General features: G+C 34.3%; 3 protein-coding genes and 1 pseudogene across 3 annotated transcripts; 3 read left to right on the top strand and 1 right to left on the bottom strand.

Annotated features, from left to right (window-relative positions):
* Nucleotides 1–1,349: 1,349 nt before the first annotated feature.
* LOC117781287 (cuticle protein) lies at nt 1,350–2,176 on the top strand. The gene is made up of 2 exons (XM_034618037.1): nt 1,350–1,361; nt 1,421–2,176. Exons 1-2 carry the CDS (start codon nt 1,350–1,352, stop codon nt 2,174–2,176), a joined length of 768 nt encoding a protein of 255 aa, XP_034473928.1.
* A 3,380-nt stretch (nt 2,177–5,556) lies between these two features.
* Nucleotides 5,557–6,237, bottom strand: LOC117781286. The gene is made up of 2 exons (XM_034618036.1): nt 6,217–6,237; nt 5,557–6,165 (listed from the first exon to the last, which is right to left on the bottom strand). Exons 1-2 carry the CDS (start codon nt 6,235–6,237, stop codon nt 5,737–5,739), a joined length of 450 nt encoding a protein of 149 aa, XP_034473927.1. The 3' UTR covers nt 5,557–5,736.
* A 10,800-nt stretch (nt 6,238–17,037) lies between these two features.
* On the top strand, nt 17,038–18,318 carry LOC117781284 (annotated as a pseudogene).
* Nucleotides 18,319–19,460: 1,142 nt separating this feature from the next.
* Nucleotides 19,461–20,343, top strand: LOC117780950 (proteasome subunit alpha type-1-like). The gene has a single exon (XM_034617648.1). The coding sequence runs from the start codon at nt 19,487–19,489 to the stop codon at nt 20,267–20,269; it is 783 nt and encodes a 260-aa protein (XP_034473539.1). The 5' UTR covers nt 19,461–19,486; the 3' UTR covers nt 20,270–20,343.
* The last annotated feature ends 3,923 nt before the right edge of the window (nt 20,344–24,266 follow it).

The following is a 24,266-nucleotide window of genomic DNA, read 5'->3' as shown; positions in this document are numbered from 1 at the left end:
TCTTTGAGTACGGCACACTATTCCGGTTCGGAGTTACCAGATCAGCTTCTTCCCTGGGCACTTTATTTTAATGTAAATTGCGGAAAAACATTAAAAAATAACATTTACAGAACACAAATTTAAGTGAACGTTCAACTTTTCAGATATATTTTTTGAGCAGCAAGAATTGGTCTCCATAAATTTATTTTCAACTTAAAAAAAATCCGGGACCGCAAATACATAATATTTATGAGCTTAACAAATTTAAGCCCAATATAGCCTCTAAGAAGAGTGGGCAAAATACACATACCTTATTTTTTACGGCAATTTGGAAAACATGACAAACTTTTATTTTCAATATTAAAATTAAAAGTAATTATCATATTTCCATTTTTATAAAAAAAATTATGCCGTAACTAACCAAATGAACAGAATATGCATTAGGGATGGTCTTTTACAATCGGAACAATTTTGGTTCAAATCAATACACTATATTAAACAGTAGTTGCCTTAGGGAGATATATGATCTGGCTCCCTCGGCTCAAAAGTAATTTGAACTTAATTTTTATTTTCAATTGGTATTATAAAAATTGACAGAAATTAAATTAAAAATATAAAATGCAAGTAATGGTTTAACTTTTATATAAAAAGTAAAATATAATATTGTAATTATTTTTTATTTAAATTGATCTAAATATTAAATTAAAATAGTTATTATTATTTATTAAATTAAAAAACTTAATTAATATTAATTTAATTAGTAGAAGAAACATTTAAAATGCAAGTAATGGCTTAACTTTTATATAAAAAGTAAAATATATTATTGTAATTAGTTTTTATTATATTAATTTAAAATATTTAATCTTTAATTTTTGTTAGTAAAAAATTATAATTATAATCTCTAAAAAATTAATTAAATCAAAATTAATTTTTATTTTATTTTATTTCAAAATGAATTGCCAAAAACAAGGCAACGCCATACAACGAGTTGCAATTTTAATGGCGAATTTAAATATTTGTCTAATTGAAAGAGATGTTGCCGCTGCTGTCGCTGTTCTGCCTTCGTTTGTTACTCTATTCACGGCCCCAGACATCCAATTGGATCAATTGATGGAATGCTTACGCAGCACAAAAACTCGACACAAAATGAAGAAAACGAAAGTGTAATCTCTTCATTTGGTCAATTTTGTGTTGGAAATAGCAATGGGAGCAATTGATAGGCATGATATTGTATAACGGTCAATATTAAGTAATATTGGTAATGTGGCTAAGGTATAAAAACATCGGGTAGCGTCAATTAAAAGTACAGTTAGCTGACAATTTGTGAAGCGCAAACAAACGGAGAAAACACACATCAAATCAAAATTAAGATGGCATTCAAGGTGAGATATCAATAAATGGACTCAATTCAATGATTAAAACGCAATTGTATCCTTTGTAGATTATGCTGCTCACTTTGGCATTGGTCGGGGCTGTGAGTGCCGAGTACGATTACAGTAGAACCTCTAGTAATAACAATAATCAGAAAGTGTCGGCGACATCCAATGACATCAATACTCTGGAGCAGCACGATTCCAGTTCTAGTGAGGAATACCGCACAAACTATCAAACGCCTCATAATAATGCCGAAAACTCAGAGGCTACACCCAAGGGATACGATTATTCCGGACAAAAATCTGACTCTGACTCTGACTCAAACTCGAATGTGTTGCATGATGTCACAAGCTCCGAAGCTGCCGCAACTGCCTTGTTCCCTGTACCGTTACCTGTGCTCCGCGAGCAACGTCAGCCAGAGATCTTTCCGCCGGCCAGCTATAGCTTTAACTATGCCGTAAATGATGAGAGCACCGGCGACATCAAGGAGCACAGCGAGACTCGAGATGGTTATGTGGTCCGTGGATCCTACAGCCTCATCGATCCCGATGGCTACAAACGAACCGTGACCTACACTGCCGACAATATTCATGGTTTCAATGCAGTCGTAAATCGCGTTCCCTATGTCCTCAAGAAGTTAGCGGCTGTATCTCCCGCAGTACTGTTGGATGAACGTTCTCCGGCAGCCCTGGTATCTGCTGGATCGACTTCTGCTGGTTCTGCATCCGTGAAGAATGGCGAGAACACATTGTCTTCCGGATCTGCCGACAGCTACGTGAATGCAGCTCACGATCGTGACACGGCTGGTGGCGTATATGCTTGAGTTGCTATATAGGTCTGGTATGCCGTGATAATGTATTGCCTCATTGTATTCCACATAGTTCTAGTTTTATAGATTGTAAATGCATTAAAGGCGAGAGTTTAAAATATTTATTCAACTGTTTTTAATGAGTTTTTACACCACTGGATTACTTTGGACTTAAGACACTTTTGACTCCTTAAAATTAGGATAATATTACACATCTCCAGGGATTTTTATGACAATGTTGTTGTTGTTTTGGGAAATACCAACTGAAAAGAGGTCAAATTCATCGTCAAAGTTGACACATCGACGAAACAATCGAATTCAAATTAACATTTGGTATGAACAATTTATATTATTACTTAAGATATTTAACTAAACCCACAGGTTAAATATTTGGGAGCTTTAATGAAATTTAAGGATTTGACCCAAATCGAATTTCTATAGCTGCCAAAAGAAGAATCGAATAAAAACTAAAGTTCAGCATTAAAATTTTTTTTTGTTATTTTAGATATCTTAACTTAACTTACAGATCCATATTGCCGCGAGATCTATCGACTAAGCTCACAGATTGAATATTTGAGAGTTTTAATGGAATCCAAGGTTTTGTCTCAAATCGGATTTCCATAGCTGTTTTTTTTTTTCGGCAAATCTTACTATATTTCCCCTCAAATTTCCCCGTTAAATATGACCCAAACTAGTGCACATCCTTGCTGCCAGCGTCATTTTATTCATAAGATTTTAAAACAGAATTGGAACATGGTCACCCTAGATAGAGAGAGAGCGCATGCGTTGTGAGTCTTATCAACAATACAACCGGCAAAATTCTCGCCAATAACAAGAAACAAAATCAACAACATTGTGACTAGTTCAAGCTCAATGCAAAAACAAAAACAGCAGCGGCAGAGAGTAATTCAAGTGGTGTTCACGAAACATACCACAATCAACATACTGCTTACAGAGTTCAGCTTAACTCGATAACAGCAGCGCTGTTAACTATTAACAGCACCCAAGCCGCAGCGTCGCGTCACTGTCGCTGTTAAAGCTGCTGCCGCTGCTATTGTCGGCGTCGCTGTTAACGTTGCTGTCGCTGTTAATGTAGCTGCTGTAGTCGCTGTTGCTGTCAACGTTGCAGTCTCTGATAACGATGCTGTTAAACTAGGCAACTGCCAAAAAAAATATAGCGTTTCGTACGCACATTTTTTTAATCATATATGACAAAAAAAACACTGTTTTCTATCGTAGAGCATTCTTATATTAATTTAAAAATATTTTACTTTTTGTTTTTTTCAGAGATGCGGGTTTTCATTTCATAATTTCTTAAGAACGCCAAGACCAATTCTTCTGAAAACTAACGTATTTATAATTTATCTGTAATTCGTTAATCGATGCTATTGATGCCGCTGCGGTGGAGTCGCCAACGCTGTTAATCTTGACGTCACTGTTTTGGTCGCCGTCGCTGTTAAAGTTGCTGCTGCGGAATCTGTCAACGTCTCTGTCTCTGTAAACGTCGCTGTCGCTGTCAACGCTGCTGTCGCTGTTATTGTAGCCGTCAACGCTGCTATCGCGGTTGTTAACGACGCCACTGTTGCGTCACTGTTGCTATATCTGACGCAGGTCGCTGTTATTGCCAGAATTACTGTCGTTTAGAGTGTTGCCGAAACCCACTGAAATCGGACGCATTTACAGTTTTAAAATTTGAGTATCATTTTATACACAAATTCCTATGAATTAAAACGGAAAATATCAGTTAAAATTATTGACTTTTAACTTAGTGTCTTTTAAATTATCCATCCAATAACAATTGTATATATATATATATTCATTATAATTTAAACGCTTTAAATACATATAGTATTATTTTGCATTTAAATATCGTTACTTATAGTACAATAACATAAATCTAAAGTTCGATTTTGAGAATATGTACATATGCTCACAGATAATAAATCATTTTATAGATCTTCTGATGTTTATTTAACCTATTATTTTCAATAGAAAGCATCAGTCATGAAAAGCTAAGGGTAGAGCCTTTTTCACTTGAAAGAGAACTGTAGTTGTACAATAGGTAGGAGTTTGCTTCGATATATCGTTATTGATTGGCGATATCTTAGCAGGAAACGATATGGTATTCAATGTGATACCGTTTATATATATTGAATCTTAATACAATGTATTGTAAACTCAACTCATCTGCAAATTCGCCTTTGCATGAACTTATCGTGCATGGACTCAGTAACACACTTAAAAAAGTGCCTCTTCGATGGTTATTTACATAATAACATACATACATGCATACATATGTATGCCAACAAAAATAGCAAACAAGCAACCATCGCAAATTATTATACGTATAAATACTTAGCTGGCTTTATCTTATCAGATCTTTGCAACACCAGCAAAATCTTTCGTAGTATCGTACTTTTTATGAAGTATAATGAAAAAATTATTCTGTAGTGATAGATATAATTAATTTTAATCAGTCTGAAAGTAAACACTTTAAACTATGATTAGATTTATTTTTAATATATTTAAGAGGAAAACACATTTTCCATATATCCGTTACATTAAAAATAAGTTAAAGAGTATATTGTGTTTGTTGAAATGTATGTACGTAACAGGGAGCAGGACCCTGTAAAGAACATATTTTCTTGATCAGCATTAACAGCAGAGTCGATATAGTCATGTCCATCTTTGTGAGCGCTTAGAACTGGTAACAAGCTTCTATAAGCCCCACTCAGAAAAATTTTGCTTTATATTTTCGTTAAGCCCCCTTCCGTTTCCCGGAAATCGCGAAAATCAACCACACGTACAATTTTTAAGATACACCGTTTTTTTTCTTTTGCCATTAACGTTTTCTATTATTGGTATCCATCATCCTTGTTAATCGGTTATATATAACGGCAGTTTTAATTTTTAAGACAATACAAGTTCCTAAAAATATGTAACGGGTATTCCTTCAGTCGGGGTCCCGCCTATAGCCTTTTCTTCTTTATGAATTTTTTATTTGTTCGTATTTATACAATTAAATATGAATACAATAAAGCAAATTTATATAAAAAATGTGGGTTTATTGTTATCAGTTCCATTCAAAATTGTATAAAATGCGTCAGATACTTGCTTATAGTCGGACGTATTTTTGAAGAGAATCAAGAATCTTAATCAGGAAATAATAGCGGAACCGGTACCGGAACCGTTAATCGAAACAAACCGTTTAACTCTGGTTACCGGAACTGAAACCGGAACCGAAATACATTTTTTGCAACCTATTAAAAAAACTTAAAATTTAAGTTAGGTTTTTCTCGATGAAATACGTACATATAGAACGTACATATGTATTTGCAAATCTGTTAATATATTTTTGTTTTACAACCACGATATTTTTAAATTCAATTGTTGTACCGGAACCGAAAGGAAAAAGCCGAAATATGTATATCTTTTACCGCAATAGTTGTTTCGGGACGTACCGGAACCGATATTTGTTCCGGTTTGGTTCCCCGATCTTAATACTAAGACTCGCGTAACATACTTGTATAGAAGTAAATGAGTGATAATGATATGCATTCTGGTAATCCTATCATCTAATCCAGATGACATATGATAGAGTCAACTGTGGCTTTAGAGACGCAAATATTTGCATTGGAGGCATCACAGAATCGTCCGGTGGGGCAGGTGCCATTCTCAGTGGAGGGGGTTGGGGCACCATAACAGAAGGCGAACGTGTTGAACGAGGTGCAGGCAAACTTATTGTTCTTGTTGCACAGGCCACAGCTGCTGGTGTCGCCACAACTAGAGGGTGTCTCGGTGCGCTGGAAACAAATATTCGGCTGTTCCGTGCAGACTAAACCTTCCGGACAGGTAAAGGTCTGAGCCGTATTTGGTTTGATGCCACCATAGCACATGTGAAACGAGGTCTGGTTGATGCATGCCACATCATTCGAGGACTGACATTCATTGCATTTGCTGCTCACCAGACACAGCTGCCAACTTAGTGCGGCAAAAACTGTAAGCTGTTCGCAATTTGTTAGTTTTATTGGATGTAGAAGTTCCTGCACACCTACCATATATATCCATTTATCCATCTTCTCGCACATCCACTACAATTCAAAATAACTAAAAAAGCAACTTACAGCGGACTTTTGTATGTTTTCGGCTAGACTATCTACACCTTGACATACTTAGAATCAGTATCTTTTACTTATCTGCATTTTTCCCAAAAGTTGCGAATATCAACAAACACTATGACGATTAACCTTGAAAGCGGAAGTTAAGTTAACTATATAAAAAGTGTCTAAGATTCGGGTTTATCAACTATTTGATAAACAACACATTAACTAATATAAGTATAGTATGTACTTTATTTGCACAGTGTCCGAAATTGTATTTAGTTGAGTGGACTTGATTCAACATAATAACAGACTTTGTTTACATCGCAGCATATTTCTAAGAATTATCAAATCCTATCACTTTATGAATAACAATATTTATATATTGATACAAATATGTAGACTCAACTACATAACAGGGCAAATTGATATTAACTCAATCACAAATCGATGTGTGACAGAAATATGAACAGAGCGAAGAATCTAATTTGGAAGATACGTTCCTGTAATTTCATTGAAAATCTATAGTACGATATTCTTGTATGTATATTAAGTTTTGGATTGTCATCTAAAGTATCCATACTTTTTTATAACTTAAAACTTAATAAAGTTTGGATAATAAATAAATATTTTTATCTGGAGAATATTAATCAAGTGACTAATTCTATGTCTATAGTATGTGTCTTAATGCGATTGCATAGTCGTCTACTATATATGCATATAATTTCGACCTTATAGATGGCTTCTTTTATATGTTTACTGGGTACCTGCTAGTCTCACACTCGTAACAGGAGTGTAGCAGTAGGACAGTGATATACGCATCATGTGTCTGTCCAAATTTCAAATACTTTCGTACTCGTGCGATAAATACGTTAGATACATATATGTAATATGTATGTATATGTGTTGCAATCGCACCAAGATCGTAAATTGCACCGTCGAATGAAACCAACGTCAGACAAAAACTGCTCGTGGGTGTTGCATGGAAAATGAAATTGCAGTTATTTTTTTGTTTTTGGCTACGGGATACTAGAAATATCTCGTTGCTCCTATTACCAATCGACCAAAGAGATAAGCCAGTGGAGAGGGTGGATTGAGAGCCATACCGCACACTAATCATGGCGAGCTGTGTGTAATCTCAGCTCCAAATAAATCTGTCCAAATGCAGAGTGGTGGATTGGGAATGAAAATGGCAATAGGATTGGGAATTCGAACAGAAATGCAGCCATGTAAACAATGCCTTGGTAGAAAAGGACAAAAATAAATTTATTTTGCTGCTGTGAATTGCAACTGAATCAATTGTGTGTAATGACAATTCGATGATGAATGTTTGTCACAGGTGCAAAGAATTCCCAAAAGATATAAAAGCTCCACAAATATTCGTAGTAATTTAAGTTTATTCTTACAAGAGTAAAACCAAACAACTACTTATTGGATATTTGGCATGAGAAATACGATATGTCATAATATTTTACCTGTATTCAATTTTCAAATAAAAAGGCACAAATTGAAGGGATTGTCATTAACAATGTATAAAATTACTAATAAAAGTTGAAGCTACAAATTTGTGCTTTATTCCAACTTAAATATAAAATAATTAAAATAACATAATAATGACCAGTTTTAATTGAAAATACTTATGTTATTTATATTTCTACAAAATCTTAAAAAAAATTATTAATAGAACCAATTAAATAGATAAAGTCACATAATTTAAATTACAATTTTACAATTTTTTGTTTGTTAATTATTGTTGTTTGTTGAATACAAAAATTAATCCTGAGTTACAGAGTAAGATTTTTAGCCAGAGCAGCAATGATTACAGGAATATTATTATCTGTATTTTAAACTTTAAAATTTAAAGTATTACATTGCGTTTAATCATCTTAGTAATAACTATGACTAAAATCGTGCTTAATATTTTTACTACCACATCTTCCTGTTATTATTATATTTATAAGTCTACTGGTGTACTGGTATATATAAAGAATTTGATTTAATACAATTATTTATAACAAATATAGGATGTGTCGGAATCGGATTACTTGCACTTTATTCTCTCTAAGAATTCATGCACTCCACTCCACATTCATGTCCAATCAAATTTGTAGAGTAAAAAAAGCAGACCTCAAAATCAACCATTCCCACTGAAATGTTCTGTGTATTTACTGTTTGTCCCAAAATAGATGGCCTAAAAGCAAAATGACGCAAATAAATCAATGCATTGCTCGCCCAGCTCGTAAATATGAAATATCATACAAAATATTCTTCTACTTTTGAGCTACAAAAGTCCCTTACAAAGGCGAGCCGATGTCGAACATCAATTTGCCACTTGGTGCCAACCGTCATTAAGTACTTTGGGTCCAAGTCATTGCACAAAACCTCTTTGCAATGTGATTTATTGTTGCATGCCTTGGTAGAAAAGTGCATACCCAATTGGCCCATCATTATGTGGGACGTGCAATTTGTCAAACTTGGTACTTGAGAGTCAAGTGTTAAATGAGCTATAAGCTGAAGACAGTTTAGAAAGTAATTAGATGAATTTTCTGCAGTTAAATTAAGTCTTGGACATGAACTTGAACTAAGCAAATCTTAGACAAACGCAAGGGCAAACTGTAGCTCATAAAAATACATTTTGTCAAGTTTGTAGACAAGATCTAAGCTGACAGTAATAAAAATCTCCTCTTGTATACACACTTGCATAATTTAAGCCAGCGAAACGAATTTTTATTTGCGAAATGTTCATTGGCGGCTATCATTTTTATGACTTTAGCTAAGCGTAATGCATACCAATGCAGGGGGGAATCCCCATTCAAAAAACGATGCTGACTATTGGATAAGCTTTCTAGAGGAACGCCAAAAAAACCAAAGACCTGCGCATTTTCATTGTTAGGCTTTTGTAGAAAATAAACAATGCGTATTGTCAGTCAGCCAGCTGGTTAGTCGTAAAATCAACTTGTACTTAGATTATTACATACTTTCGTGGGACCAAGGAATTTGCAATCAAAATACAACCCAAAGGCGAAAAAAGCTTGCCAGATTCCAGAATGCAAATCAATGCTAGGAGTTTGGGATGTCTCTTGTAAGATTATGTTTAGGATTTATATGATCCTTACAAATCAACAAGTACATTTATTTATATGTTAAACGATTTCAACCATTCAACTTTGACCCACCAATTTCCCTCTATCGAAAAATGTTTTTAACGAAATCGAAAAGTGCGTCTTGATTAATTAGTAGATCTTTGAAATTGAGATTAAAGATAATCGGTTAAAAAATAAAAATGTCACTTACAACTATTTTTCAATAATTTTTTTCGTTGCAGCTGTAAATTTCCCAAAACAGTTACTTTCTTTAGTATTTGAGCTTCGAAAAAATTTAAACTTAAACGTGAAAGCTGAGAGAAGGTAACCAAACACCAACCGAAAATCTTCAAAAAATTTATATATTTGGGTTCGTTTACGATTGTTACGTGAACAAAAGATTAGTCAAAGAAAGTAGTGAAATGTACGTGTATATTAAGATTTGATAGTGAGCGGCAAAAAGAAAGACCAAGGCTCACCTTGTAGTCGATTTGAGTTCGATTCTATTCACAAGTTTTATTGAAAGCCTGACAAAATACGTATGTATGTAACATATACAAGTTTGCACGTTAGGCAGAAAACTTTACCAACATTTTAAGGACTATCACTTGCCACTGAATTTAATCGCGCGAGAATAACGGATTACATTTTTATCCCATTAGAAAAAAATTATTAGCAACATAAAAAACTAATAATTTAAGGTTAACTTAGAACATTTACCTTTTACTAGATAAATAGATCTCTCCGACCCGATAGAAGCAGCTTAAGAAGTCGGTCGGGTAATCTGTGCCCTGCTCACAGCTGGGTTGGTTGAAGATTTCATAGAAGAACAATATATGAAGGACAAGAATAGTATAAGAATAAATTATTAAAAATAAGTGTGTGATAACTCAGACTTGATAGGTGGAGCCTGTGCTTTTCAGCAAGATAGTTTTTATGAAAAAATTACCTGCACCTTTTTATTGAAATTTTGAAAATTGATGTTATTTAAATGTTTGTATGCATTTTATTAGCAGTGTTAACTGAACAACCTTCAGAAATGTTAAAATTTCAGTTAATTTATTCTTCTTTTAAACGCTCTATAGTTACTGGTCAGTTTATAACTTATTTGTCACATTTAATCAATCATTAATTTTATATTTACCCCGAATCGTCCTGAGCAACTATTTTTGCACTATATGCACTATGACAGCTATAGTCATAGAAACAAACGGGGTCAAATTCACCTTTAGTACCTTCTGAGATATCTCAACCAAACTCACAGAATATGCATTTAAGTTGGTTTTATACATCAGGACCAAATTTGGTTCAAATCGGCTTACTATATTATATAGCTGCCATAGGAACAATCATATTTTATGAACAAAACAGTACCGAAACGCGATTAAAATGTATGGGAAAAATCTGTACCCTGTACTTCCCATATGGTAACACGAAAATAAAAAGCGTTAATTTACCGAAAAAAAGTGTTTTTTTTTTCTGAATTTTTCTTATAATTAAAAAGAGCACTCTTTAACCTGTCTAATTATGTGTGCATTGCCTATATTTCAGTTCTAAAATTAGTTAAGCGATTTAAATTTACTTGTGACGAATTGCCAAATTCCGTTTTTTGCACTGCAGAATATAGTGAGCAATTTAAAGCGCATTTTTCGATTAGCTCGCATCAAGAGATTGTTTCAATCAACTTTTCATCAGCAAGAGACAACAATTTACTCTTAGAATATCATATTAAAGTTAGTCTATTGTTATTATGTTGTCTAAAAACTAAGTTTTAGTAAATGCCTATCGCTTGTTACCATATGGTAACGCTGGGAATATTCAGGTTAAGTTATGTAGTTTAGTTCATCTTGAGCAACTGTTTACTATAACTTCTTTAGCATTCTGCTTGAAAACCTTATACTGGATTTCAAGTTGAATAACCTCAATGAACTTGCTAAGTCCTGCACTCTCCCTGTGTGGTATTCGTTAGCCGAAAATCACCTGTGCGTGTAAGAGGCATATATGTCAAAAATTTAGACAAGTCATGTTAAATCTGGCAAACAAAGCGCCAGACAAAATTAAACAAATATGACGCATATAGTTGCACCAAGAATCATGTAGCAGAAAACACAAAAGTTGAACGAAACAATTCAGAGGGGTTAAATGCTCAAAATCAGAGTTCTAAATCGACTTCACGCGCTTGACTTGATTAACTTTCATATTAGCTGCTGAATAAGCAATATTTTAAATTTGACTCTTTAAACGTCCAATGTTGCTTTCGCATCCAACTAATTGCCATACATTTAAGCTGCAAAATGTAGACAAGTCCTTGAGTTGGAATTATTTAAGGAAAACGGCAGTGAAAAGAGAATGGGAGGAGTTGAGGGGCAGCTGTTGCCATCATTGCCATTGCTAATCGAGGCTGCCGTTTCTCGACATCTGGACATTCTGGACATTCTCGTTGCTATTTTCTATTGTTGTCGAGGATTATACATACATCTAATTGTAAGCAGAGCTGGACTCTAAGCTGCACGCGTTTTCAGCTTGTGGCCTGGACAGATGTCAAGTGCGTAACTTTTAAATTCTAGCAATTGGCTAAGCATGAAATTTAATTTAATGTCACCGTAATAATAACAACGTTTTATAATTTATGCATAGATCGATTGTGGTCAATGAAATAAATAATTAAAAAAGAAAAAATGAAATAAATGTTACGTATATCACTGCGGACGGCAGTTCGCGCTAGTGACGAAAGAAGCATAAAGGATGCGAAAGGCAACTAGCAATATATACAGCTAATTTAGAAAATTTGCTATGACTGTCCGATCAGATCGAGTTATATACTGATCAAAAGGTTTAGTTCTAACTCACAAATGGTATACTTAAACTTTTTCTAACTCACCTGGATCAAGAGATACGGAAGTGGAAGGAGAAAAATTTCAATGATTGCAGCTAATGGGGATGTTGGGGCCATTTGTAAAATTTTTTTTAAAATTCTCATCAAAAATACGCGTCGATTGTTACTTCGATTACCCAAATCCGATAACTAGCTCAAAAGATAAATAAATTGGAAATTTTTAGTGTACTTCTCAAAATGAAATGAAAAGTCAGTTTGTTTGTATGTCTGTTTGTCTGTTTGTATCAAAGCGCTAAAAATGCTTAGATGTTATGATGGGGATTTATTCCATTTCGAAAATCTAGAAATGTTTTATGGGATATCTTAACCAAACTAATACAATATGCACTTAACTTGGTTTTATATATCCTGACCAAAGTTGGTTCAAATCAGACCACTATATCATATAGCTGTCATAGGATCGATCGGTTTAAAATTAGGTTTTTTGTTTTATGAGATATATTAACCAAATTGAAAGAATATGCATTTAAGTTAGTTATATACATCCTGACCGCAGCTGTTTCATATCGGACCACTATATCATATAGCTGTCATAGGACCGATCGGTCCAATATTAAGTCTTAGTATGAAAAACTATTTTGTTTTACGTGATATCGTAAACTAATAAGTTAGATTAATCGAGCTATTATATCATATCAGTAGTCAGATGTCAGATGACCGATCGGGCGAAATCCAAGTCTTAGTATGAAAAACTTTTTTTTCATAGTAAGTACGGGGTCTCCGACAGTAGAGTATGCTCGACTGTAGCAACGCGAGCGAAGCGTGCATGGGCCAAAGCCCCAGAGTTTTCTTTATAATTAAAAAAAAAAAACTTTTTTTTATATGAAAGAAGTTCAACAACTAAATTTATATTTTTCTATATGCCTTCATTAATGATAAAGTTACAATGTCAAAAGCAAAAGCAATTGAAAAATTTCTGAAATCCCACAAAAAAACCTCTACACGAGGTAAAAGTCCAGTGACGAAAGCAATTTCTAACCCAAAAATTTATGAAATCCAATTTTATGACGAACAAAATTCAGTTTAATATACAAATTTTAAATAATAATATAAATTAATAAAAAAAAAAACGAAAATTGGCATTCGGCACTGCGCGAAAAGTATTTTTTATGTTCAAAGAAGCTCACCCTTTTTGCGCACAGTGCACAATGCAAATTTTCATTTTTTTTTAAATTTATATTTTTATTTCAAATTAGTATATTAAACTGAATTTTGTTCATCATAAATTTGGATATCAGAAACTTTGCATAGCTGCATTAATTACACGTCGTTAAAGATATATTTATTGAAATCCATGGAGAGACGGCGATATAATATTATTTTGAGTCTAGGCATGTTTTTGATGACTTGATGACTTTGATGACTTCCTTGTGGAGCGGCATGACCTTTAGTTTGAAAAATTTTTGTGATTTTTGAGATATCTTAACCAATCTCACACAATATCATTTTGTTGTTATTTTACACATTTAGACCATATTTGGTTTAAATCGGTGTACTATGTTATATAGCTGCCATAGGAGAGATCGGTTCAGAATTAGCCTTTAGTATGAAACCTTCTGCTGTTTTTAAAATTTTCATCCAATCCCGCAGGTTGTGTATCTGGTGTTGTATATCCCTACCGAATTTGGTTCAAATCGGTTGACTTTTCAATATTGCTGCCATAGGAACGATCAGTCTAAAATCCAACTTTAGTATGAAAAACTTTTTTATTTTTTAAGATTTTTCAACCAAACTCACAAACGGTGTATTCTATATTCTCCTTTACATCTTCACTAATTTTGGCTCAAATCTGTCTCCTATATCATATAGCTGCCATAGGACCGATCGGTGTAAAATCAAGTTTTAGTATGAAAACCTTTTTGTTTTTGGAGATATCTCAATCTTACTCATAAATTGGGCATCTTTAATTGCCCATTACATCTTCACCAAATTTGGTAGAAATCGGACCCCTATATCATATAAGATATAGGGTAACGATCGATACGAACGGTCGATAATCAACCTTTAGTATGAAAAACTTTTTTATTTTTTAAATTATCTGTACCAAACTTACAAATTATAAACCGATACAACCTGTCTAAATTTGGTTGGAATCGGACCACTATAACATATAGCTTTCATGGCACCGATCAGTCGACCATCAGCCTTTGCGTAAAACTTGTTTCATTGTTTATATGCTAATTACTTAGCCGTATCTCCATAAATTTTAATGAATAATATCTTAAACGACGTGTAATTAATGCAGCAAATAAAATAGAAAATAAAATAAAATAATTTTTTTTCGACTTTTCCTCGAATTTCGATGTCTGCTTAACTGCTAATTTAAATCTCAAGCTTTGTATTAATGAATTATAGATATGTTCATTAGCTTTCAGAAAAAGTAAAGCTTATGAAAATCGGTTTTGGCATTCTAGAGTAATGATGACAAACGTGGGCGCACCTCTGAAAAAAAATAATAATAAAAAGACAGATTTTAAAAAATTCTAAAAAAAATCTCAGCATTAAAAAAAAAATTTTTGTTCGTCATATGAGGCCCCAAATATATCCAAAAAAGTACGTTTGGTTCTTGTAATTTCGATCGGTAGATAGCTCGATCTATTCGGACAGCCGTAGCAAATTTTTCATATTAGCTGAATATATTGCACCCTTTGTGCTGCTTTCGTCACTAGCGCGGACTGCCGTCCGCAGTGAAATAGCCTCAGCAGTTGTAAGAACTAAGCTTAAGTACAATAGATTTTATGCTACTTTTACAAAAAGCTATTTAACAATTGTCTAGATATTTCTCATATAAAAAAAGTAATTTTACTTTAAAAGAAATTTCCAATATGTTGTAACTTTCGGTTGCGGCCTTTTTTAAGGCTGCGGAATTAATTAAAATTGAAAGTTGAGATTAAAGTTTAAGTTTGAGTTTAGTCAAAAACTGATTTTACGCATCAGAACTTTTAATGGCAATCACGAAGGGTGTATTCGACGCCACCATCATATCGTCTCGTCGCGGCATCAAACTGTGCACATAATGTGTCTGTTTAATGGGTTCCATTGCATACATTTAAGCACAAGCTGCAGCCGCAGCAGCAACAGCAGCAAAAATTTATGCAACACCCTCTGAAAAATGGCTTCTCATGCAAATTGCTGGCGCGTTGTGTGCTTTTGTGGGTTCCACGCTGCGGCAAACTCTGCGGTGTGTTGACCAGTTTTTGAATGGGAGCTTTTCCCCTTCCAAACTCCTTCAGTTTACCCAAATGTGTTATTTTTAGTTGCGGAAATTCGTGTGCAGTTTTATCTAATTTTTCGGCAATTAACTCAAATTCTTATTATTTGTAATTTTTAGGCAATTAACCAATGTGCTAAATTAGCTTCAAGCCAACACGTTTTGCCAATTTACGCTTCACAATCAATTAAGCCTTTCTCACAAATCTTACTGAGAGGCATTTGACAAAAAATCTGTCAGTCAGTAATTGAAAGTGAAATGAAAATTTATTACTCGCTTACTTGAACTTCATTGGAAACGCTTTCTGACAATTGGCTCAAAGTGGGCTACAATTAGGGCATAATTAAAACTAATTAAGTCAAAGCTAAAAGCAAGGGCTGACGCTGGCTTCACATCCGTTAAACCATTTGCAAAAAAATGTCAAAGTGTTTACATTTTCATAAATTAGTGAAACTGACTAACTGCCAACTTTTCAAGTAGTCTGGGGACACAAAGCAAGAAGCTTTTAGTGCAGACGTCAAAGAGGTGACAAATTAAATGTGAGCATTGATAAATGAGCTAGTACTGATTGCACCAGAATCAGTCTATTCAATTTTTATAGGTTTTCATACTTTCAAAAATGCTTTTGACATCCCCACTATACTAATGTTATTTAATATTTTATTATAACACAATATTATCACCCAATATGGAAAAATCTAAGAAAATCAAATGTGAATAATACAAAATAAACTAAAATATAATTACAATGATATGAAAACAAAAATATTACTCATTTCGGAAATTATTTAGCAAAATATAATAGTTTGGAATTTTGGTATACAAAATGCGTCGAGAATATAAAATTCTTAAATTAAGAAAACACATCTTGGTATTAAAAATATTTCAAATAAGACCAAGTTCTTGTTATAAGATCCAATGTTCTTAAAATTTAAAATAAAAAATAAATAAAGATAAAAAAAAAAAAAAAAGATACACATAAAGATTTTATTCTAATTTAGTAAATTTTATAAGTGTTATTTTTACTGTCCCAGCAGTTCCAGACTTCGAGGAAAAGTTGTGGAATCCATGTGGATTTGTCACTAATCGATAGGGAAACCTTGAGTACATTGTATGAAAAACGTTGTCGACTTTAATATTGTGAGTTCCTAGGAACGAGAACATCGGAAACCTCCCTAGGTATTCCCTAAGGTTGTCCTCACATAAAACATTAGAGACCCCTCGTGGAGCTCTGCCGAGAAACCCTAAGCATGAAAGTGAAAAAAAAAAATATTTTGAACTTTTGCTTATTTTTTAATTTTTTTTTTTTTTGCTTATATAATTTTTTATTCTAGAATTTAATAACTACATGTTTGATACTTTAATTTTATTTATAAAGACCGTTCAGAGCGGGATTCGAACCCGGGAACCCAAACTGAATAGGTATGCTTTGTGGCAAGTCGGCGACTCTAACCATTACGTTACTCGGCCTAAAAATTCTCGCCTAACAACAATGTACCAATTGACTCAAATTTTAAAGTGCGAACGAGCAGCGGCCAGTTTACGCTGGCAGACTTATTACAAAACTAACAACAAAACGTCTAGAAATGACAACAAGATCATGGACAACGTTAGGGACAATCAAGCAAAGGGACATTTAGTTTTGCATGGCAGCTACATACTTTTAAGAACATTTAAAGCACAGAATGGGTTTCCACCATCTAAAAGAATATGTAGATTGCAGTTATATATTGAAATTAATTCGATCCCAAAGAAAATATAATGTTTTTAATATATTAGCGACTAAAGTAGATTAGGTGACCTACAATTTCTGGAGAAAACCCAAAAAAAAACCTAATTCAATGTGAAAAAAAAACCCAAAAACCAGTTAGAAATACCCAAAAAATATAATGATTTTTTGATTTGCAACAGCACTTTAAATTTACAGCTATCTTTGATGACTATAACCCGCCGTAAGATAACCTATCGCCACGGAAAACCAATCGATTAAAGAACTAATTAGCTTCGATAAGAATTTTGGATTTGGTAGGTATAAAAAGCGATTGAATCGTATAACATTCAGACAATTAAAGAATTAATTCATTTCAAAATGAATTGCATTTTGTTGGTAGAATTGTTGGTGGGGAGAATACAGATATTCGACAATATCCACATCAGATATCGATGCGATACAATGGCAGACATCGCTGTGGAGGCAGCATCTTTGCCAGCAACATCATCATGCGGCCCACTGTGTTGTTGACCTGGCCAATGCCTCTAATCTGACCATTGTCGCTGGCTCGACGAGAATTAGCCAAAAGCAACAGGAGCTACCGGTTCGGGAATACATTGTGCACAGCCAGTATAGATCCGTGAACAATGACTACGATGTGACCATTCTGGTTCTGGATTGAGACTTCATATTCAACGAATATGTTCAACCCATTCAGTTGGCCACGGAGCGTCCAGTTGCCGGCTCTGTAGTCACTGTCACCGGTTCGGGAGTTCTCAATAGTGGCGGCAGCTCACCCGATGTCTTACAGCAAGTCCATGTCAATGTCGTGGACAATTCCAAATGCAAAAGTGCCTACTTCGTCATGCTGACCAGTCGCATGTTATGCGCTGCCGTTGAAGGCGGCGGCAAGGATACCTGTCAAGGCGACTCGGGTGGTCCACTTGTCCACAACAACCAACTGCTTGCCATTGTCTCCTGGGGCTGGGGCTGTGCAAAGAAGTCTTCACCAGGCATCTACACCTCTGTTCCAGATCTACGCCATTGGATCCTAGAAGTGCGTGATTCGCTCGCCAATGTGGGCAGCATTCAGTTCCTTTAAGGAGAAAAAATTTAATATTCATAGCTAAGAAATACCGTTTGCTTTAAACTAATTTACATTTCAAAAAAGAACTAGTCGGAAAGGCTATAGTCGAGACCCCGACTATAGAATACAAGTTACATACTTTTAGGAGCTTGAATTGCTTTCAAAATTTAAAACGCTATATCTGCCGTTCTGTTTAACCGATCTTGCTGCGATTAAAAATGATGATAGACAATAAAAACTAAGATAACGTAGATTACCACAAAAAATTATAAGATCTTAGAAACCGTGTCTGTGGAGGTTTTTCTCGATTTGCGGGGGTTGAAGGGAAGAATTTAAAATAAACTTGACCTGCTCCAACGCATTTGGAGTCTGTGTGACGGACGACAGACATACCTACATGGACTTGACTGTTTATGCTGATCAAGAATATATACACTTTATAGGGTCGGAGATGCCTCCGTCTCCCAGTTAAATACATTTTAACGAGCACAATAATCCCTTGTACTTATATTTTAAGTAACGAGTATACATAATATAAGCTGAATAGGATAAACCCCGTGCCTAGTTCTTAGATAGCCTAACATTTTTTCGAGCTAAAGAGTGGTATATGGAACCAGTGGCGCTTTCCTGTCAAACCCATTCGAGCAAGTAGGCAGAGCAACACTTTTTTCTGAGTATAGCTATTTTATAATAATTTCTCAAATATTTTCCGTATTACTTGAAATTTTCAGTGTATATAGAAAGCATAAAAAAGTTTATGTTTACCAAAACTACACGAAAATTATGCTCAAAACGATTATAATTAAACGAAGTAAAGGTTTTAAAATTAAAACATTTACTTTTTTTTAAAGACATAATACAATTTAAAATGTGTTAAAATAAATAAAATACAATTCTATAATAAGGCATAAGACACCTTTTAATATAATTTTTCTTATTGTGCGACTCCAAATATATGTCTCTGTCATACGAATACCGATCATTTATTTAATTGTTTTTAAGAGCAATTGTCATCAAATTTTTATATTAATTGCCTTACAGATTAATGGAAAACATCTGATAAATACTGTATATGAGCAGAGTTTTTTCCTTCCACGTATATATTCAGGATATAAAAATTGTAAAAGCAAGCCCACTATTTATTTTCAGACTTTTTAAAAATTGTTATTATTACAAAACATTTTATGACACGCAAGATTAAATATTTTTAGTTCATACAGTTTTCTAAAAATAAGCGATGTTTCGAAATCAGTATGACAATGATTTGGCTCTCTGGAGTCCTCAAGGCCGCCTGTTTCAAGTGGAGTACGCAATGGAGGCCGTTAGCCTGGGAACTGCCGCTGTTGGGCTCAAGAATGAAGAATTGGCCGTTCTGGTGGCACTTTCGAAGCCCTCATCAGAGCTGAGCGTATCGCTGCCCAAAATTTTCCCAATAGATATTCATATGGGCATATCCATTGCAGGGATTACGTCAGATGCTCAACTGATTAGCAAATATCTACGCACCGAGTGCCTAACTTTTAGGCACACCTATAATTCGGCTTATCCTGTGAGCAGATTGGTGACCAATTTAGGTAACAAGATGCAGGTAAACACCCAGGGCCATAAGTTTAGACCGTTTGGAGTGGGTTTACTTCTAGCTGGATATGATGAGATGGGCTGCCACATTTACCAGATAATGCCATCGGCCAATGCCTTCAACTGCAAGGCAATGGCCATAGGAGCCCGTTCTCAAGGCGCTCGCACCTATTTGGGACGCTATCAAGTATTATTTCCAACTAGCTCCAAGGACGAAATCATTTGCCATGGAATTCATGCCATTAACTCTGCGCATCCCGTTGATGAAAAGCTTAATATAACTATCGGAATTGTTGGTAAAAATCAACCATTTAAAATGCTTTCAGCTGAGGAATGCTTGTCGTATCAGGAAATGTGTAAAATTGGCGATGTTCCCCAAGATCGCAATCCAAATGAATCCGAGATCGATGAGGCATCTAATAATCAAAATTCGAACAATTAGTTATGTTTTAGAAATACTTTCAAATCTCTTGTAAAATGTAAAACCTAATTGCATCTTAAGGTTAAATTGCACAATTAAGTATATTTCAATAGGATAATCGTCAGGCTTATCAAGAAAATATAAAGCTCAAGCTATAATAAGTAACGTTCGTTAGCTATAATACGCCAATTAAAACAGAACCTGCACTACAAAACTTTCTACGGCGATGTTGGCGAGAGATGTGGAAAGCTTTAAAGCATTTTTGGGTTGTAAAAGTTGGGTAACGCGTTTGAGGCGCAAGGCTGTGGTGAAGGGGCAGGAAAAGCAGTAGTTATGCGATGTCCTTGGCACGCAAAATTAGCGTACTGTTGATAGTTGGTCTGCGTTATATGTCCCCATTTTCCTTGAAGCTCTTAGTTAAACGACATCAATTAACTGCAATATAAAGAAGAACAACAAGGGTGACCCAAGTATTTAGTAACATATTTTACGTGTATGTACTCGTTTGCTATTTCTTTTCCTTACATCGATGAATTAAAACTGACTGTCTGACTGACAGATGACTGACTGACTGACGGACTGACAGACTGATATTCGTGGAGCCCAAACGGTAAGGCCAAGGAGGATAATATTTGGGCACAACATAGCTGAGAAAATCTTATCGAGCAATAAGACGGCTTTTTGCACAATTCGCACTGAAAGGGGGTCAAATTCGTGGTCAATATTACACACAGACAGACGAAATTAGATGGACGGAGCTACAGTCGAGCATTCTTGACTGTCGGAGACCCCGTACTTACTATGAAAAAAGCTAAGACTGCCAAAAATCCAAATAAATTTTGCTCACTTGACGCCCTTGCAGAGCGCTGTTTTACATATTCGACTTCTTGTTTCAATGACAGCTATACGATATAGTAAGCCGATTTGAACCGGTAAGGATGCTTAAAACAAACACAAAAGCGATACCTCATAAAACAAAGAGTTTTTCCTATTAAGACATGATTTTCGCCCTTCGCCCGATCGGTCCTATGACAGCTATTTGATACAGGGGCACGATTTTAACGAACTTCGGTCAGGATATATAAAACCAAGTTAGATACGAATTGTACTAGATTGGTTACGATATTTCATCAAACAAAAAAGTTGTTCATACTAAGACTTAATTTTCGACCGATCGGCCCTATGACAGCTATATGATATAGTGGTCCGATTTGAACCAGCTTGAACAGTTAAATGCTTATTGTATCAGTTTGGTTGCGATATCTCATCAAACAAAAAAGTTTTCATACTAAAGCTTGATTTTCGACCGATTGCTCCTAAAAAAAAATTCTGCATAGTTTAAAATCAATTCAAAAGTTTTATGGTTTACAAAATATTGTATGAGATAAATTAGGCAAAAACAAAAATTGTGCCTCTTGTTGGTTACTGTCTTCAGCAAGCAACAAAAACACTTGCATAAATGCAAGGAGCATGTTTTCAAGAGATGTTAATTTTCCATCCTCAGTACCATTTCTGCTAGTTGACCAGCAATTCAAACTTAATGCCATCTTTGCGTCGCTAGAAGCAGTTGAGAATTCTAAGGCGCAAGAATGATAAAAAGGTTTGAATGCCATATTGTGTTGCTGTTGTGACTTAGTTGAAACCTAATACATAAGGTTTTAGGCCAACTTTTAAATCTCTTTGGTTACCGATCCCTCTACTGAGTAACAGGCCTCATGATACAACCAACAACACACCATACTTGCATAAAAGCGTGAAGCAAGGCATGGTACAGCTGATTCAAGAGATGCCAGTCCCTATCATCAGTAGCATTTGGGTTGCCTCGACTGGAGAATCAAGCCGAATGTCACATTTAAGTCGTCAGAACCAGTTGAGAATTATTTGATGCATTTTTCTTAAGTCTTCAAGAACTTTGGCACTTTATTTCTGCTGTTCTACTTGTCCGATCTTGCTGCGATTAAGTGTGATAATAGATAATAGCAACGTGCAACTCTAATACCCACAATAAAAACTATTATCTTAAAAACTGTGGGTGTGCTGGTTTTTCGCGATTTGCGGGGGTGGAGAGGGCCGTGGCTTATATTTGAAACAAACTTGATCTGCGTGGGGTACATAGAAATCTGCGTGCCAAATTTGGTTACTCTATCTCTTTTAGTCTATAAGATCCTTTTATTTAAAGAAATAACTTGTATTACTTTGAAAACATTAAATCGACATAACTTTCGTTCTACTTGTCCGATCTTGATGCGATTCAGTGGGATAATAGATAATACTAATATATAACGTTTATTATCACAAAAAACGTATTATCTTAAAACTGTGGGTGTGGTGGTTTTTCGCGATTTTTGGGGGCGGAAAGGGGAGTGGCTTAATTTTTAAACAAACTTGATTTGCGTGGGGCTTATAGAAATCTGTGTGCCACATTTAGTTACTCTATCTTCTATAGTCTCTGAGGTACTGTTGTTTATACAGATGAACGGACGGTTTTTTGCGATTTGCGACAAAAAATTTAATACAAACTTGATCTGCTCCAACGCATTTTGAGTCTGGTGACCGCTGCGAGGTTGTACCGCAGCGTGGTTGTACATACAACCTGACTACCTTGCGGATACGACAACCAGCCTACAGGATTGTATGAACGATGTAAATAACCAATAAGCCTTAAGGATTTGTATGAACGTTAAATATATTTTATAATAAGTTCCTTTCTATTCTTCTTTCTCTCTCTCTCTGCGGTGAGACGATTATTCTTAAACAATGCTCTTGAAATGTTTCTGCAGTGTAATGTAGATCAACTCCTCCTGAGTGATTTACGTCGCCTAATAAAGCTGACACGAAGGCATTCGACCATTGAACTAAGGCTACAACATTCAGAGAGCAAAGCGCTCAGAGCAACAAACGGCAATGACGTTAAAATGAACGTGACTATAAAGATATCATTTCATTATTAACCTCACTGTTGTCCACATAGGGACAAACCATCCGACGGGCAAGACGGGAACCCTGCTTCTTTAATGAATGAATGAAATGAGCAATTTTCATTGAAAAAGTGCCAACATTCCAGCGCCGTCCATCCCGGGCAAGATTTTGTCGGCGCTGCACTAAATTTCTGGGACGCTGCAACGGCACATTTCTTCAAGAATATAAACGCGACTTCCAGTGTAAAGGACAAATAAAATAAGGCTACTAACATCAATTTATAGAGGGGCGAGTCCGGACGAGATTAGCAGAACGCTATGAAAGCGTGAGTATCGGCGCGTGACGAAAAGCACCACGAAGTTATGCGAAAGCGATCCCGAAGTCGTAGCAAGGCACTAAAAATCAAAAGGGGCAAGATCCTTTGCGACGGCAGATCGAAATGCGTGCACATTTTACTAATTAAAAAAAAAAAAAAAAAAAAAAAAAAAATTATTATTATTATTATTTTATTATTACTATTATTATTATTATTATTATTAATTATTATTATTATTATTATTATTATTATTATTATTATTATTATTACCATTATTATTACTATTATTGTTATTATTATTATTATTATTATTACTATTACTATTATTATTATTATTATTATTATTAATACATTATTATTATTATTATTATTATTAATTATTATTACTATTATTATTACTATTATTACTACTATTATTACTATTACTATTACTATTACTATTATTATTACTATTATTATTATTATTATTATTACTATTATTATTTATTATTATTCTATTATTATTATTTACATTATTATATTACTATTACTATTACTATTACTATTACTATTACTATTACTATTACTATTACTATTACTATTACTATTACTATTACTATTACTATTACTATTACTATTACTATTACTATTACTATTACTATTACTATTACTATTACTATTACTATTACTATTACTATTACTATTACTATTACTATTACTATTACTATTACTATTACTATTACTATTACTATTACTATTATTATTATTATTATTATTATTATTAATTATTATTATTATTATTAT

The sequence above is a fragment of the Drosophila innubila genome (genome assembly GCF_004354385.1).
Source record: "Drosophila innubila isolate TH190305 chromosome 2L unlocalized genomic scaffold, UK_Dinn_1.0 4_B_2L, whole genome shotgun sequence".
In the NCBI taxonomy this organism is placed as follows: Eukaryota; Metazoa; Arthropoda; class Insecta; order Diptera; family Drosophilidae; genus Drosophila; species Drosophila innubila.
Note: the sequence above shows the minus strand (reverse complement) of the source record. Positions and strands in the feature narration are given on the sequence as shown.